General features: G+C 42.3%; 1 protein-coding gene across 3 annotated transcripts in view; it reads left to right on the top strand.

Moving 5' to 3' along the window:
- The window catches only part of DCLK1 (doublecortin like kinase 1), a 350660-nt gene that overhangs the window by 175271 nt on the left and 157006 nt on the right, over positions 1-18383 (top strand). For all 3 annotated transcript variants that reach the window (XM_018056655.1, XM_018056654.1, XM_018056657.1), the window contains exon 4: positions 15738-15837. In XM_018056655.1, the coding sequence (XP_017912144.1) occupies positions 15738-15837 (100 nt within the window). The remainder of the gene's footprint in view (positions 1-15737; positions 15838-18383) is intronic.

Genomic DNA, 18383 nt, shown 5'->3' with positions numbered 1-18383 from the left:
TTCTTTTCCAGTCTGGATTCCTTTTATTTCTTTTTCTGCTCTGATTGCTGTGGCCAAAACTTCCAAGACTATGTTGAATAGTAGCAGTGAGAGTGGGCACCCTTGTCTTGTTCCTGACTTTAGGGGAAATGCTTTCAATTTTTCACCATTGAGGATAATGTTTGCTGACATAAGGTTTGTCATATATAGCTTTTATTATGTTGAGGTATGTTCCTTCTATTCCTGCTTTCTGGAGGTTTTTTTTTTTTTATCATAAATGGATGTTGAATTTTGTCAAAGGCTTTCTCTGCATCTATTGAGATAATCATATGGTTTTTATTTTTCAACTTGTTACTGTGGTGAATTACATTGATTGATTTGTGGATATTGAAGAATCCTTGCATCCGTGGGATAAAGCTCACTTGGTCATGATGTATGATCTTTTTGATATGTTGTTGGATTCTGTTTGCCAGAATGTTGTTAAGGATTTTTGCATCTATGTTCATCAGTGATATTGGCCTGTAGTTTTACTTTTTTTGTGACATCTTTGTCAGGTTTTGGTATTAGGGTGATGGTGGCCTCATAGAATGAGTTTGGAAGTTTACCTTCCTCTGCAGTTTTCTAGAAGAGTTTGAGTAGGATAGGTGTTAGTTCTTCTCTAAATTTTTGGTAGAATTCAGCTGTGAAGCCATCTGGTCCTGGGCTTTTGTTTGTTGGAAGATTTCTGATTACGGTTTCAATTTCCGTGCTTGTGATGGGTCTGTTAAGATTTTCTATTTCTTCCTGGTTCAGTTTTGGAAAGTTGTACTTTTCTAAGAATTTGTCCATTTCTTCCAAGTTGTCCATTTTATTGGCATATAGTTGCTAATATTAGTCTCTTATGATCCTTTGTATTTCTGTGTTGTCTGTTGTGATCTCTCCATTTTCATTTCTAATTTTGTTGATTTTATTTTCCTACCTTTGTTTCTTGATGAGTCTGGCTAATGGTTTGTCAATTTTATTTATCTTCTCAAAGAACCAGCTTTTGGTTTTGCTGATTTTTGCTGTGGTCTCTTTTGTTTCTTTTGCATTTATTTCTGCCCTAATTTTTGAGATTTCTTTACTTCTTCTACTAACCTTGAGGTTCATAATTTCTTCCTTTTCAAGTAGCTTTAGGTGTAGACTTAGGTTATTTATTTGACTTTTTTCTTATTTCTTGAGGTAAGCCTGTATTGCTATGAACCTTCCCTTTAGTACTGCTTTTACAGTGTCCCATAGGTTTTGGGTTGTTGTGTTTTCATTCTCATTCATTTCTATGCATATTTTGATTTCTTTTTTGATTTCTTCTGTGATTTGTTGGTTATTCAGAAGCGTGTTGTTCAGCCTCCATATGTATGGATTTTTAATAGTTTTTCTCCTGTAATTGATATCTAATATTACTGTATTGTGGTCAGAAAAGATGGTTAGAATGATTTCAATTTTTTGGAATTTACTGAGGCTAGATTTATGGCCCAGGATGTGATCTATCCTGCAGAAGGTTCCGTGTGCTCTTGAGAAAAAGGTGAAATTCATTGTTTTGGGGTAAAATGTCCCATAGATATCGATTAGGTCTAACTGGTCTATTGTATCATTTAAAGTTTGTGTTTCCTTGTTAATTTTCTGTTTAGTTGATCTATCCATAGGTGTGAGTGGGGCATTAAAGTCTCCCACTATTATTGTGTTATTGTTAGTTTCCCCTTTCATACTTGTTAGCATTTGTCTTACATATTATGGTGCTCCTATGTTGGGTGCATATATATTTATAATTGTTATATCTTCTTCTTGGATTGATCCTTTGATCATTATGGAATGTCCATCTTTGTCTCTTTTCACAGCCTTTGTCTTAAAGTCTATTTTATCTGATATGGTTATTGCTACTCCTGCTTTCTTTTGGTCTCTGTTTGCATGGAATATGTTTTTCCAGTCCTTCACTTTCAGTCTGTATGTGTCCCCTGTTTTGAGGTGGGTCTCTTGTAGACAACATATATAGGGGTCTTGTTTTTGTATCCATTCAGCTAGTCTTTGTCTTTTGGTTGGGGCAGTCAACCCATTTACAGTTAAGGTAATTATTGATAAGTATGATCCTGTTGCCATTTGCTTTATTGTTTTGGGTTCAATATTATACACCTTTTCTGTGTTCCTGTCTAGAGAAGATCCTTTAGCATTTGTTGGAGAGCTGGTTTGGTGGTGCTGAATTCTCTCAGCTTTTGCTTGTCTGTAAAGCTTTTGATTTCTCCTTCATATCTGAATGAGATCCTTGCTGGGTACAGTAATCTGGGCTGTAGGCTATTTTCTTTCATCACTTTAAGTATGTTCTGCCATTCCCTTCTGGCCTGAAGAGTTTCTATTGAAAGATCAGCTGTTATCCTATGGGAATCCCCTTGTGTGTTATTTGTTGTTTTTCCCTTGCTGCTTTTAATATTTGTTCTTTGTGTTTGGTCTTTGTTAATTTGATTAATATGTTTCTTGTGGTGTTTCGGGAAGGCAAGGTCTTAACCGCCGGACTGCCAGGGAAATCCCTCCTATTGGAGAGACTTTATATTTTGATATAAATGTTTTTCTTAGCTGCATTTGAGTTGGGGTACAATGAAAGTAATTCGTATAATGATTTTAGAATGTAATTTTCAGTTGCATTTGGACTAAATATTCCTGGAATCATTATTCTCAATTAGAAGTGGTTAAGCATCCACCATGCAGAACACTGACCACTGTCAAGACACAAATTTTAAAATTGTGCAGTATCTTAGGGGCACTCCCACTGTGGAAGTGGTGATGGTGGTGCCAGTGGTGATGATGGCCACGGAGTTGATGGTCATGAGGCAGATGATGATGGTGGTGATAGTAACAGTCATTTTAGATATCAGATTTATGGGAACGTCATCGTTTGGGGAAAAAATGTTTACTTGAGACTAATTTGAAATGTATATAAAAAATCTTTTAATGTCAAGCTATAAATTTAGACAAGTAGATTAGAACTAGAAATAGATTGAAAGCAACCAACTCTATAGTTTGATGTGAAGTAGTTTACAAATTTCTTGGCAGAAGTGTGCTTCCATGAGTTTGGGAATATCGTTTTTTGCCTGCAACCCCAAGTGACAAGCCAGTGCACAAAAACGTAAAAGGCGGAGTCTGTGTTTTTACCCTCAAAAAGCTACCAGTTCTTTGGATTGTGATTTTCTTGCATACCTTTAAAAAAACTCATGTTTTACCAAAGGGCACTTTTGAGAAATCAATGTAATGATGTTAGTTACAGCTCTCTTCAGGGCCTGGCACATCTCAGGCCTTTGCACTGATTTGGGGCTCCTTCTGCACTGTTGAGAGGGAGAGTCACAGCACCAGTCGATTGGCATGTGCACGTTGAGTTAAAAGAGTCAATAAAATTGCAAGAGAACAGCTAGGTGCTTTAAGTACATTTTAAACTCCTGACCCAGAGAAGCTACATCTGAGGGTGCTGCCTTGCACAGGTTTTGTGGACTGGATTTGGTCCTCTGGATTTGAAGCCCAACCTTTGCAATCTTAAGCTTCCTAATTTACCTGCTCACCAGGAAATCCGCCACAAAACATATTAAGCTACCTTTTCAGTGACACCTTTCCTTTGTCCTTAGTTTCATTTGCCTCAGATGTGCGCCCTGTTCGTGGTATTTCCCAGGCTTCTGAACTCTTAGTGGAAGCATCTCAGAACATCAGCTCTTTGGCCTTCATCTGTACGTTCGCAAAAGGTGACCACGCTCTACCGCAAACACAAGTGCATAGAATAGACACGGATGAAGGAGCATACTTTCATAAATCGTTTTTCAAAGTGTAATTATTGTCAAGGAGCTTTATGTGGATGTTTCTAAATCAAAAGTTGTGTGGACTGAATCCAACCCAGAGGAGCCTTTTGTTGGTTTATGTGGTGTTACGGATATTTTTTTTAATTGAAAGTGTTAGTTGCTAAGTCCTGTCTGACACTCTGAACTGTAGCCCACCAGGCTCCTCTGCCCACGGGATTCTCCAGGAGAGAATACTGGAGCAGATTGTCATACCCTTCTCTCAGGGATCTTCCTGACCCAGGGATCGAACCTGTGTCTCCTGCATGGCAAGCGGATTCTTGACCACTGAGCCACCAGGGAAGCCCTTCCCTCATCTGTGTTCTCTACCAAAGCCAGGCTGGACCTGTGTTGTGACTCTCACCAAGGGCAATTGAGCACCTCTCAGCCTTGACAGTGAGAGCTTGAAGTGTTTTTCAGACTGGTTGGAAGCTCCCATTATGCCCAGCACCTCTGTTCAGACATTAAGCAGACAACTAAGTATTAACTGTTGCGGCCACATTTTCCTCTTGGGGATTGTTATTCCTCATCTGCTTTGAAGTGCTCTGCATTCGTTGGCTTCGTGTATCACATAATGATTTTATTTCTTATTTTTCCAATGATCATAGTCAATGTTTCTGCCTAATTAGAAACCAAGTCACAGTCTCCACTGCCTATTTACATGGATCTTTTAGAAGATCCTCTGAGTGACAGCATATTAAGTTGAACTCTTGCTAGCCCTGAGAAGAATGACTTGAATAATAAGGCTGGTCCAGTAAGCCAGTTTTGAGGCATGGCAGCCCTCAGCTTGAACATCCATTGTCTTAGCCCGTTAGGGCTGCTGTAACAAGATACTGCAGTCAGGGTGGGTCATAAACAACAAAAGTTTTACTTCTTACAGTCCTAGAGGCTGAGGAATCCAGGGTCGAGTGTCTGGTGAGAGCCTGGATGGCCGTCTTTTTGCTGTAACCTCACCTGGTAGAAGGGGTGAAGGAACCTTCTCAGGCTTCTTTTATAAGGACCGTAATCCATGACCTCATCATGTCCCAAAGGCCCTGCTCCCCAATACCATCACCTTCGGGTTAGGATTTCAGCATAGCAATCTGGGTGGACACAGACAGGAGCAACCATCTGGGGTTGGGTGAACCGTTTGCTTCTGAGCTCAGATCAGAGATTATCTGTACCCTCTTTAAAGAGAGAACTGCGTGACACTTCCACTTTTCTTGGACTGTGCTTCCCCTCCTCAAGTGGAATGGCAAGTGCCTGCGTGCATGCTCACTCGCTTCAGTCGTGTCTCTGTGACCTTATGGACCCTCCAGACTCCTCTGTCCATGGGATTCCCCAGGCAAGAATACTGGAGTGGGTTGTCATTTCCTCTTCCAGGAAATCTTCTCAACTCAGGAATCAAACCTGCGTCTATGTCTCCTACCTTGGCAGGCAAGTTCTTTACCACTAGCACCACCTGGGAAGCTGGTGGCAAGTAGAGTAAGCTATTAATATATTTTTTTTCAGTTAATATATTTTTGGCCGCGCTGAGTCTTCATTGCTGCATGGGCTTTCTCTAGTTGCGGCGAACGGGGGCTGCTAGAGAACTAGCAACTAGGCAACTAGCAACTAGGGCTGTTCCCTAGTTGTACCGTGTGGGCTTCTCCTTGCGGCGGCTTCTTTTCGCAGAGGAAGGGCTCCAGGCACAGGCTTCAGTAGTTGCTGCACGTGGGCTCAGTAGTTGCAGCTTCCAGACTCTACAGCACGGGATCAGTAGTTGTGGCCCACAGGCATAGTTGCTTCGCAGCATGTGGGATCTTCCCCAAACAGGGATCGAACCCATGTCTCTTGCATTGACAGGTGGATTCTTTACCCCTGAGTAAGAAACCCCCAGAGTAAGCTATTATAAAGATGTGGTAGTCCACAGGGGCTATGTCTCACAGGAGCAACCAGACAGAGCAATGGGATTGAGGTTGCGTTAACTTGTCAAGAGGGCAGAATTGAAAGCCTCCAAGGTAGGCTCTGTTCTCCACACCTCTCTTTCCCAGATGTTCAAAGGTTTTAGTATTCTGTTCTTAAGAAATAGTCCCAGATTCCTCAGCAGGATGCCTGGTCCAGAGACCTGCTCTAACCAGTGCCAGCACTGACAGGAGTAGCTGCTCACCCCCTGTGCACTCCCTGTGCTGAGAGCCCCATCTTACAGATGAGGAAACTGAGACTTCAGGATACTCCATAGCTGCCCAAGGTCACACATCTGTTAGGTGGCAGAGCCAGTGCACCTGGTCATTCCTGGGTACTTGTCGTTGTTCAGTCTGACTCTTTGTGACCCCATGGACTCCCCTGACCAGGAGAGTCCTGGGTCCCCTGACCTCCACTATCTCCTGGAGTTTGCTCAAATTCATGTCCACTGAGTCGGGGATGCTATCTAACCATCTCTTCCTCTGCTGCCCCATTCTCCTTTTGTCCTTAATACTTCCAAGCATCAGGGTCTTTTCCAATGAGTCAGTTCTTTGCATCAGGTGGCCAAAGTATTAGAGCTTTAGCATCAGTCCTTCCATTGAATATTCAGGGTTGATTTCCTTTAAGATTGACTGATTTGACCTCCTTGCAGTCCAAGGAGGTATTAGATGGTCATTTTATAACTAAAAAAAAAAAGAAGAAGAAGAAAAAGAGATGTTAATATTAAACAAAGCAAACAAGATATGTAATGAAAGATGAGTCATTTAGATAAGGCAACCCTGGATGAAGAATGCCTTCCTCCCTCAGAGAGGCTCCTCTGTCCATCACAAGACGTCCATGTGAGCCAGAGTCTGAGAACACACTCAAGGAATACATGCACTTTCCATTCCTTAACTGTTGGGATTTTTTTCTGGTTGACCCAGCAAATTAAATTCCTTGCATTTCAAAAGAGAATGTTTTTTTTTTTTCCCCATTTCTTTAAGCATCAGCATGTTATTCCAATGTTAGCTCCTAGCCAACTCTGAATTTCAACAATATTATCCACTTTTCCACAAAAAGAAAAAAAAAGAATGTTAGAACTTCAAACTTGTAGAAAGCAGTTTGAGGATCTTTCCTTATCTGTTTGTTATTTTACTTTTATTAGAATAATTTATTACTTTTTTTATTGACCATATTTTTTTCTAGGGAAGAATCAGACTTTCTTGAAAATATTTTCCTTTTTTTAGAAATGTCTAGCTAGAGGAGCAATTTTAAAATAAATGGCTATTTGCATTAAGTTTCTCATCAAAGAAATGAGGAGGTGGTAAAGGGACTATACCTAACATATACTTAATAGCTAGAGATAAACTAATTGTAGACATATTTCAGAACCATAAATGTATGGAATTGCATGATTTAAAGAACAGGAAAATTCACAACGGTTGACTTACAAGGCATGTGGCGTAACGATACTAAGATATGAGGAAAGAAGCCAAGTATGGAATGAAATTGGAAGAGAAACCTTCTCAAAATTAAGTTTTGGCAAGAGGATGGGGCTTTTGTGTGCCAGATTTTCACTGAGAGCTAATTATATTGGTCACATTGTGAATTGCGTAGAAAGGAGATTGTTGCTTCTGGTACCTTAGATACACAGGTGACTGAACTATTTTTTTTTTTTTTTAAGATATAAGCTTTCCTTTTGGTAAAGATTACCTCATCAGAACGTAGTCAACAGAGCCTTTAAAACTATGCTCTTTGACTAGTATCAAGAAGAATGAGGAATTATAAATATTTTTTAGGAAAATAATATTAAAACAGAAAGGATAGACCATAATCAGTGATGCCAATAAACGGACTGAATTTCTTGGCTTTTATTTTTGTAGTTGCGTGTAATTCCACTTAAAAAACACTAGTGTGTCTAACACAAGCTGGTGTGGCTTCAAACGAGTAAGGCCATGGCTGCAGAGATATCCCTTATTTCATTGCTAGAGGGTGCTCTTGTAAAGAAAATCTCATCACACAAGCGCTGCTGAGAATCTCGCCCAACCTGGTGATGTCAGCATCACCATGGAGATCTCATTCCAGTGAGGGGAAGTGGATTCCACAGTCCTGCATTGGAAATGTGTAAATAGCAGATGCTTTTATTGCCTTTGTTTGAATCCTTGCCCTTGCAGAGCAATTCAAACCGGAAGCTCAGAGGAGAGGAAGTCCTTATTTTCTTCAGTGTTTTGTTTTTTTTTTTTTTCCCCCTCCACAAGCAGCTTGGTCCCCTGTGATGAGAGTGCATGATGGCAAGTTAATGGGAAAGATATGATTTCAGATTTCACATAAAGAATGTCAGAAAACTGAATATGTTTTCCTTGAGTCAAAGAAATAATTCCAACTTGCTTTAAGATAACTTTTCATTATACACTATAGGATAACTAAGTGGTTTTATCAGCTGTAATTTATAATATGTGAATGCAAGGGTATATGTTTCTATGCATTTGAATAGTCTTGTTTTCCTGAAACTTGGCAGGTAAAAGCCTGCCTTTGAATTCGGACTGACCTAGTTTCAAATTCCTATTGATCTTCTGTTTAATCTGGCTAAGTTTTTCTAAATCTGTAAAGTATGGATACTGTGTGTGTGTGTGTGGTCAGTTGCTCAGTTGTGTCCAACTCTGCAGTCCTATGGACTGTAGCCCGCTAGGCTCCTCTGTCCATGGGGTTTCCCAGGCAAGAATACTGGAGTGGGTTGCCACTTCCTACTCCAGGGGCTCTTCCCAACCCAGAGATCGAGCCCAAGTCTCTTGAGTCTCCGGCATTAGCAGGCAGGTTCTTTACCACTAGAGCCACCTGGGAAGCCTGGGAGGGATATTAATAGCATCTAAACTGTTAGCTGCTCAGTTGTGTCCGACTCTTAGCAGCCTCATGAACTGTAGCCTGCCAGGCTCCTCTGTTCAGGGGATTTCCCAAGCATGAATACTGGAGTGGGTTGCCATTTCTTTCTCCAAATAGCATCTAACTGTTGTCTCATAGTCTGTCTCCATAGCCAAGGGGCTTAAATGTAATAATGTATACTGACTATTAAGTGTAATAATGTATATGGACAGGTTCTTGTTGCTCTGTCACACACACGCACACATATCTTTTCTTTATATCTTCATCACATAACTACTATGGTAAAACATAGAACCATTAGAGAAACTGATAAGAGAACTTAGGTAACTGGTCCAATTCTATATGACTACCCCAAATTTGTGCCCAGAATCTATGTATCATGACCTTCATTCAAAGGCTTTTTCCAGCATATCTGGCAATTACAATCACCCATCTTTTTTGAGATATGGATATGGTATTATGCTAATCATCCCCAGGGATAACCTCAGATGCAATAAAGTGTTTCTATTTGGGATTGGATTTTCCACCTGATGCGAAGAGCTGACTCATGGGGTCAGACTCTGATGCTGGGGAAGATTGAGGAGGAGAAGGGGGTAACAGAGGATGAGATGGTTGGATGGCATCACCAGCTCAGTGGACATGGTCGATTTTGAGTGAACTATGGGAGATAGAGAAGTACAGGGAAGCCTGGCATGCTGCAAAGAGTCGGACGCAACTTAGCAACTGAACAACAACATATATTCTTATAATAACCAAAGCATTAGGTAAGAACTGAAAATTGATTGATGGCACCTTGTGCCATAAACTGATTACCTCCTTTATAAATTGCATATAATGCCTTTTCTAGTGTAGGGACATTTTGACAGAGGACACTTTTCTCAGAGGAATACGCATCTCCAGCTCCCACAAAAACTAAAATTTGGCCCCAAGGGTCCCTGATTAAGACAGTGGTTCATAGAACTATATATTCATGTGGTCGCTGGTGAACATATTTGCAGGTGACTTTCACAGCATCATTTCAGTGGAAACCTGGGGCATGAACCCAACTTGCTGTCAGCAGCTGCAGCCGGCTTCGTATCAGCTCCCTGATGCTAATTCAAAGTGTGCTTCGTGGGACTTCCCTGACAGTCCGGTGGCTAAGACTCGGGGCTCCCAATGCGGGGAGCCAATCTTTGATCCCCGGTCAGGAACTAGATCCCACTGGCCCAACTAAAAAGATCCCGCATGCCACAGCTACAAATCCCACCTGTTGCAACGAAGACCTTAAGTAAATATATATTTTTAAAAGTGTGCTTTGCTCCAAAACGATTGACCCATAGGACCCCCTAGACCCAAAGTGAGAAGGGGCACCCATATGCTACCTTTGACCCAAATCTACTTTTACAATAGAAGCCTGTTGTGCCAGGAGCTATCTGCTGCATTTTAAAAATTTATTTATTTGTTTATATTAGCTATGCATTTGATTTGTGCTTATTTAGAAGGAAAACTGTATTGGGGCTAATAAAAATAGCTAAAATGTATTGAGGGTTTATCCTCTTCTGAGTCGCAGTCAAATTCTTAAAACAACCAAAACAATAAACAGAGGCATGAAGAAATTAACATCTGAGGGGCGGAGCTGGATTAATGCAGAACCCCAGGCTTTTACGACTGGGCTGTGCTCTTGGAGAATTGTCCCAGAGTGGACGTCCCTGTTGGGCTGCAGAATCGCACTCAGGGAGGCACCATCTCTGCCCGGAGTTTAGGATCTTTAGAAACGGGTTTCCTGACTTGCTCGGGTCAGTGGTCATGGCAGAGCAGGAGCCGCAACCCAGACACCTGCCTCCAGACCGGCAACAAACTGCTGGAAGGCGCTGCAGGTTCCTCTCCGCTGAATTTCCAATTCACTGCAGTGTGTTAGGAGTTCCTTGGAGTGCCAGTCTGTTCTAAGCGCTGGAAATGAAGAGGTGAAGGCTGAAGGCAGTCCTGTCCTCAAGGCCTCACACAGTGGTGCCCAGAGAATGCTTATGGAGTGATGACTAGGGGTTCAGAGCAGGGGTGAGTCACTTTGGGTTGCAGTGTAGATAGAAGGTAAGGCTTAGATCTTCCATGGAGGCTTGAGTCATAGAAGGGATTTGAGTAGTCAAAGAGTTAATAGAAGGGGATACCTAATGGGAAAAAAAAATTGTTCCAAAGCCACACACACATCAGATAGAAGAAGTCCTTTCGAAGGAGAGAAAGTAAAGCAGATAAATTGGAACGTGTTTCCTGTTAGAGCATAGTACTTAAATTAATCCATCCATCTATCCATCCAACCATTCATCTATCCATCCATCCACCCACCCACCTGTCTGTCCATCCATCAGTCCATCCATCCAGCCATCCCTCCATCCATCGATATCAACACTTACTGAGTATCAGGCAGCATCTCATGGCTGAAGCTACCATGAACTTGAAAGCTAGGTTCGGAGCAGATTTCGAGGATTCTGGAATGCCACGCTCAAAGATGAACTTCAGTGTGATGATAAGTCATAGGTGTTTGTGTGAGCCATGGAGAGAGAGACTGAAACTTTACTAAGAAGAAGGAGATTAAGAGAATTAAGTAGGATCAGTGGGAGAGAAAGGAGATGGGAGTGAGCAAAACCATGGTCCACAGGTAGGAGGCTAAACTGTGGACTGAGGTGGTGATGGGGTTGCTGAGGAGGGGCAGGGAAGGTCTGGGTTTGGGAGACGGTGCTGGGGCAGCGTCTGTGGCCATGCAGACCACAGAGATAGATGGACACTGACTGTACCACCTCTTCTGGAGGCAGGAGTGACGGTGGACAGGGACAGGCTGGACTGGACTTCCTTTTCTCAAACATCATCTCTCTGCCTTTGCATCTTTCTTGGACCTAGTCTTGATGGATGCTTCCAATACCTGATACCTGTTGACTAGAGATTTCACAGAAGAGAAGGTCAACTGTCACTATCTCTTTGTAGCAAGGAATGTTGTTGTTGTTTTAATCCATAAATGGAACTTGTTTCTCAAAGCTGGTTACCACACTGACTTTTGAGAACCTCAGACTTAAGAAGGAATAACATTGCATAGATGTATCAAATCAGATCATTACGCACAGTATTGGTTTTACATTTCTCTATCTTTTCTAATCCTTTGATGTCAGAAAATACTATAATGCCTAAAGGAAAAATCTCCAAGTATATTGGCCTAGAAAAAAGGGTTATAAATCTTCCTCTATTATCCTCTATTGTTAGATGGGATAGAATACATTTGTAGCTACCTCCAGCTCAGTGATCGAGAGTGAGAGCGCAGGCCGTCAAAGTGCATAGATTATCCCAAATCCATCTTTATTGTAACCTTGTGTTTAAGCCTCCTTTGCTATCAACTCTTTTACCAAGGCTTCTAACAGGGAGCAGTTTTCTAAATTTGAACTTGATCTACTGACCCTACCCACCTTCTCTGGGTGGGAGTTTTATAAGCAGGGAAATGGATAAATGATGCCAGAGCGGAGAGCATAGAAAACATCACAGTTTCTGACAGTTGAACAAATTCTTTGATTTCACTCACTCACGATTGAGAGGTAAATGGATACATGTTGCTTGGCATTGAAAGGACTTCTCCCTGCCTTCTTTGTGTGTGTGTGAGTGATGACAGTTGCTTTTCCATAGCCATCACTGTGTTCCTTTTATGTTCTTGGAGTCCTGGAGTTGGAAACAACATCAAAAGTTCATCATGTTTCAGTTCCCACTTGGAACAGAATTCTACCTAAACCATCCAGTTTGTATTGTTGTCGCTCTATTTTCTGAGTCTCGGGCTGGGAGGATGGTCATCTGGATGTGATGGATGCGGGTTGGCTGGCATGTTATAGTTTTGGTAGTTATTTGTTCACTTATCAGTGGCATAAAGTAGCCACCGGTAGAGGGAGGTGATCTGGTTGGCCAACTGACGTTCTGAAATGCAAATGATGGGAATATGTGGAAAGAAAGGGCATTTTCTTTCTTTTGGAAAACAGTATTTTTCAACCATTGGAGCTTTGTCATCATAACGTTTGGCACAGAGCCTGGCGCAGAGTAGGTCCATCTTAAATGTTTGAATGAATTTAAAATTCTCTTCACTTAGCAGCTGTCAGCATAGCCTATCCAATAAGGGAGCATACCGTGCTGGCGAGGAGAGTTCCAGAATCAAGGAAGTCTGGGAGAGACTGTATTTTTGTATCTCCTCTTTGGAGTTGCCGTGTGCTTAGCACATTCAGGGGCTTGAGACGATCAGAAGGAACAAATGCAGGTGGCGCTAGTGGTAACTCACCTGCCAGTGCAGGAGACGCAAGAGGCATGGGTTCGATCCCTGGGTCGAGAAGATCCCCTGGAAAAGGGAATGGCAACCCACTCCAGTATTCTTGCCTGGAGAATCCCCATGGACAGAGGAGCCTGGCGGGCTACAGTCCATAGGGTCGCAAAGAGTCGAACACCACTGAAGTGACAGAGCACAAAACAAAGAAGTCTGTTTATGTTGGAGAAATATTTTCCAAATCTCTTTGGCCATTGGACCCTGTGGGGCACAAATTCCATTAATCATTCTCACTTTAGGAAATACTGCTTTTTAGGCTAATTGTTCACGTTTTTGCCTGAATAAGACATGGTTTCCCATTCCTGCTCATTTTTATATGCCTATGTGCTGTGTGCTAATGGCCAGATAGTCGGCACAGTATGGACCTACACGAGTAAAATGACAGCGGCCTGGGCGGGGTTGGTTGAGATGACTCCCGCGATGATCAGGAGAGCGGGGGTCGCGGTGCTGGGGTGCTGTGTCATGAAGATACAAAGGAAGAGAGTCATGGTTGGAATCTGACAGAAAGGAGTGTAATAGAGAGCGGGTTCTCAGTTCGAAAGGCCTGTTATTAACCCAAGTAGACGGTCAAAGCTTCTGAGTGTTGAAGACCTTCCGTTCATCTTCCTGGATGCTTGCAGTGTCCCTCTCAAGTCACCTGTGTTTTCAAGCTTTTAGAGACAGAATAAGCACTGACCACCATGGATGTCCCTCACTCACACTTAGTGCTCACTATCAAACTGTGAGAGAAGTATCATTCTGAAGACCTGAGCCGAGTGGTTATTTGTGGGGATTTGTTGTTGTTGTTGTTTAATTTTTATAGGAGTACAGTTGCTTTACAATGCCGTGTTAGTTTCTGCTGTACAGCAAAGTGAATCAGCTATGTGTGTTTGTGTGCCTTCCGTTGCATCTCTTTGCGACCCCCATGGACTGCAGCCCTCCAGGCTCCTCTGTCCATGGAATTTTCCAGGCCAGAATCCTGGAGTGGGCAGCGATTTCCTTCCCCAGAATCAGCTATAGTATGTCTATTTCCCCCCCCTTTTCAGACTCCCGTTCCACTTGGGTCACCCCAGAGCACCGAGTAGAGCTCCTTGCGCTATACAGTAGGTTCTCATTAGTTATCTACTTTATACGTAGTAACAATAGTGTGTATATGTCAATCTCAATCTCCTAATTCACCTCCCTTCCCCATTTGGCATCCATATGTTTGTTCTTTACATCTGTATCTCTGTTTCTGCTTTGCACATAGGTTCATCTGTACCATTTTTCTAGACTCCACATGTATGTGTTAATGTATGGTACTTGTTTTTCTCTTTCTGACTTCACTCTGTCCAAGTAGTTGTTTGGGAATGAGGGATTATTGAAGAAAAACTATCTGATGCCTCCATAGCATTGCATCTGGGGCTCGGAACGATGCTATCCTTCCCCACCTTACTTCTGTAAGCACTCCAGCATCTTTGACTTGTCAGGGTCACGTTACGGGAACTGACAAGGAGCAGAACCCGAGAACCCCAGCGGTGCTCTGCGGATGAAGTACCAGTACATAAGGGAAGGGGTTCACAGGAAGCACAGACCAAAGACCTCTCACACATCAGACACAGGAAGGCTTGCCTCTGATCCTCAAATATCCAAGGGAAAATGCAATAAATAAATACGAAAGTCTATTTCACGCAGCTCTGAATGGTGCCTTCAAGGGACTGCTTTACAGTCTGCTCCAAGTGGTCAAAAAAAATTAAAAATAGATAGAAATCAGAAGCATTTCCGGTGCCTTCTACTGGCATTATACATACTGTGAACAACAACAGCAAAAGTATTACCCTGCACATCCACATATTCAGAGAGAGAGCAGCAAGCTCAGAATTATTCATCTGGACTACATTTACTTGAAAAGCGGCATTTAGCTTTCAAAGTTCATGTTGGAGAAGAAGTTGAATAAAATATCAAAAGGTTGTTTTAAAACTTTCCCTTTGTGTGACCACAAGCTAGGGAACCACGGGAATGTTAAAGTTCAGCTTAGCTTGAGATGAGGGATACAGTTGCTTCGTCTCTGTAGCTAAATCTCCGAAATAACTGACTTTTTCTATTATTCCTTTTATGAAGGGCACCATTTTTGTTTTAGATAGAGTTAGATGTGATCTTGGGCTTCTCAGGTGGCTCAGTGGTAAAAGAAGCCTCCTGCCAATGCAGAAAGACGCGGGTTTGATCCCTGGGTCAGAATGATCCCCTGGAGGAGGAAATGGCAATCCACCCCAAGATTCTTGCCTGGAGGACCCCATGGACAGAGGAGCCTGGCGGGCTACAGTCCATGGGGTCACAAAGAGTCGGGCACGACTTACACAGCACAGATGGGGTCTAAAGGAGATTGTGCTATTCCTGTTAGGGTACAGATATTTTTCTCTAGTTGTTGCCCCAGCAACCATCATCATGTAACTCTGGCATCAGTTACTAGAAAACACATTTGTTGCTAAAACCATACACTGACTTTTACTGCTCTCCAGGACGGTTACCATCCGAGGAGTGAAGGAGCGCTCCTTTTCTACAAGTTGCTGTGTCCAGTCTGTTGTGAAAATAAAGGGCTCCTGCCTCCTAGCCTATTGATATGTCAGGTCATAAATGTGAGTTACCGGTTCTATGTCCCTTTTCCCGCCTTCCTGCACCACTGAAACGGAACATGTTTCTTACTAGTACCAGATGCTGGAAAACCTCCCTTTGAAATTCCTCCGGAGGAGCGGCCCTGTTGATTCCATTAGCTGGGAAGTGGCTGTATGCAGATGTCCACTGGCGGGGATGCTTTGCTGTAATTGCTGTGCTGCTGACCCCTTGCTGAGTGCCACGCTTTTCTCTTGTAGGTGATGTGCCTTCAGGACTTTTTTGGTGACGATGACATTTTTATTGCATGTGGACCGGAGAAGTTCCGTTACCAGGATGATTTCTTGCTAGATGAAAGTGGTAAGGAAACAAAAAAAAAAAGTTCAAAACCAGGGGAAATTTGAGGCAGCTTTCCAAAATGAGCTGCACTTGGGCCAAGATTATGTCAACTCGAAAGCTACCAAATCAGTTTCAGATCCTCAGCCAACATGGCTTTCCCATATCTCGAATTTCTTTGATTTTTTTATAATATAGAAAACAGATGAAATGATCATTTGAAAGGTTAAATCATTTAGAAGAATAAATTACCAGTGACTAATTTATAACCATTTTGTTAACTACATTGGTGTTCTATAGAAAAATCATGGTGCTAATGTCTACATTTTTAATTACATATTTATATCAAAACTCATAGTTGAAAGATGTGTTATCGTGAAGTTATTGAGCATGTGTCTAGACTCAGCTTTCACATGGCCTCCTTTCTCCTGTAGGTCCTGAGAAAGATGGTCTTGTGTCCTTTTCCTTTAAATATGTCAGAATTTGTGTGTCATTAGGATTTGTGAAGGATCAGAAAAGAGCATCCTTCAGTTGAAAATGAAATGTGATTTTTTTCCCCAATTGATAGAGAAGGAACCACTGATAAAGAGGGAAAGATACATCTTGGGAAATGAATGTGAAAGGTTGTAACTTCAAGAATGATGTTTTCTGATACCGTAAATCATCTCAGAATCTTAACAGCATCACAGAAAAGACAATTGCCCTGAACAGAGAGACCTTTCCTAAGTCATATGACTTCTGATTTAATTAGGGATATAGTACATATTTATTGTTAATTCAAATTGTTGCTACTTGGAAGCACTTTTAGAAGTGATAATGAATTTCTTGCCTAGATAAATGCAGATAAATTAATGAGCTTTTGACCAAGTGGGTGGGAAATACTGGAGCTCCAAATATGGCTGATATACATTCACATAGAATATCTATATTATATGCATATGTGCATATCAGGTACATGCATTTAAACACACTACAGTTATTTCATCATTTTAAAATGTCTTCAGGTGTATAGGGAGGGATAAAAATAAGAGAGGTTGCCCCTTTATCATTAAAACTTTAAATGCCTAATAAAAGTTTTTGCAACTCTATCACTTGAAGAGATTTAAGTTATTGATGTTTTGGTTGAAAAGGCTGGGAGAGTGGTTTGGTACCTCTTTCCCTCTAAATAAGTTTTCTCTAAATACTTTGCATCTTTATCTCTGATAGACTCTCCTTGGAGACAAAAATTGATGCAAATCTATCATTCATGTGAAGGCCAGGGGTGGGCTCCCCCAGCCCACCCCTTTTTCAGATGAGACAGCTTAGCTGTTGTGCAAAAGAAGTGAAGGTTAGAAGTCAGGCAGAAGAGCCAACAGCACAGTTTTGAAAAGAATAAACTGCCTTGATTTCCAATTTAAAGAAGATAGCTGTTTCTAATGGGACGGACAGAGAGACCAGATGCGTTCTGAAATGAAAGTTTGAGTCTGCTGCTTTGATAACAGAAAAACAGCCTGTCAGACTTGAACTGGAATCCAGCTTGGTTTCAAATCAGCAGAGCTGGCCTGGGCTTCTGCCGCCCTCCGTGTCCCCCCAGCACCCAGGGAGACTCAGGGCTTCTCCCCGACCTTGCCTCTCTTGGTGTGGCCTTGGGGCTGGACTTTCGCCCTTGACAGTGTTCTCTCAACCCAGGTGGCTTCAGCCTACTCGTGTTCATCCGCTGTGATGGGCAGGCCGGCTTTCTGAAATGTTGAACAGCAAAATCCCCATGATTTCCCTGTAGAAGCCTTTCTCATGAATAAGAATGCATATATATACATGCACACTCGTGCACACGCGTGCATGCACACGCGGGAGTCAGGGGATGTTGCCCATGATGTGTGGCTTGGCCCAGTGAAGGGCTGCTTCAGACTGAAACTTGAGTGACGAAGGGAGAACTGCACATCCTTTCCTGGGATGAATATACCCCGAGCATTTCTTGGTGTGAAGTACATCTGCTGAGTAACCGTGTACTCCCCCATATCCTCCGGGAAGCACGTGGCTTGGGGGTAGGGGTAGAGACGAAGTCTAAATTGAGATTTTTTTTTTTTTACTTCCTGGCACAAACCTACCCCGAGACTAAATTCACACGTTGACAACTGCAGTTTCCCTGTCGCTTGTACAGCATGTTCTGGCGCTAATGTATTAACATTTGAATCTTTTTTTTTTTTTTTTTAAGTGCTCTGAGCATGATTTGCTGCAGCTTATCTGTACTTGCTAAACGATATTTGCACGTCGAGGCTTCCTTTGGCCTCTTCCATAGGGGCTTCCTGAAAGGAGGGGCAACGGGGAGTGGGGGAACCAGCAGTGACTGAATTAATATTGGTGCAGAGGCTTCGCTTGATTTAATGGCACCAAGAAGCGGGCTTTTGCCACAAGGCAGCACTTTTATTTTGTCTCTTGAAATTAAGCCAGCTTGCAGTGAGTTCAGGATTAGCAAATGATACCTCCCCTGATGACTGCTGGGTAAGCTCCTGGAGATGGCTCTTAAGGTCTTTCCAGTGAGACATTGTGACTTTATAGACGTTTATTTCATGGGACTACAGTGGAGCCAG

This window comes from Capra hircus, chromosome 12 (assembly GCF_001704415.2).
Source record: "Capra hircus breed San Clemente chromosome 12, ASM170441v1, whole genome shotgun sequence".
Taxonomy (NCBI): Eukaryota; Metazoa; Chordata; class Mammalia; order Artiodactyla; family Bovidae; genus Capra; species Capra hircus.
Note: the sequence above shows the minus strand (reverse complement) of the source record. Positions and strands in the feature narration are given on the sequence as shown.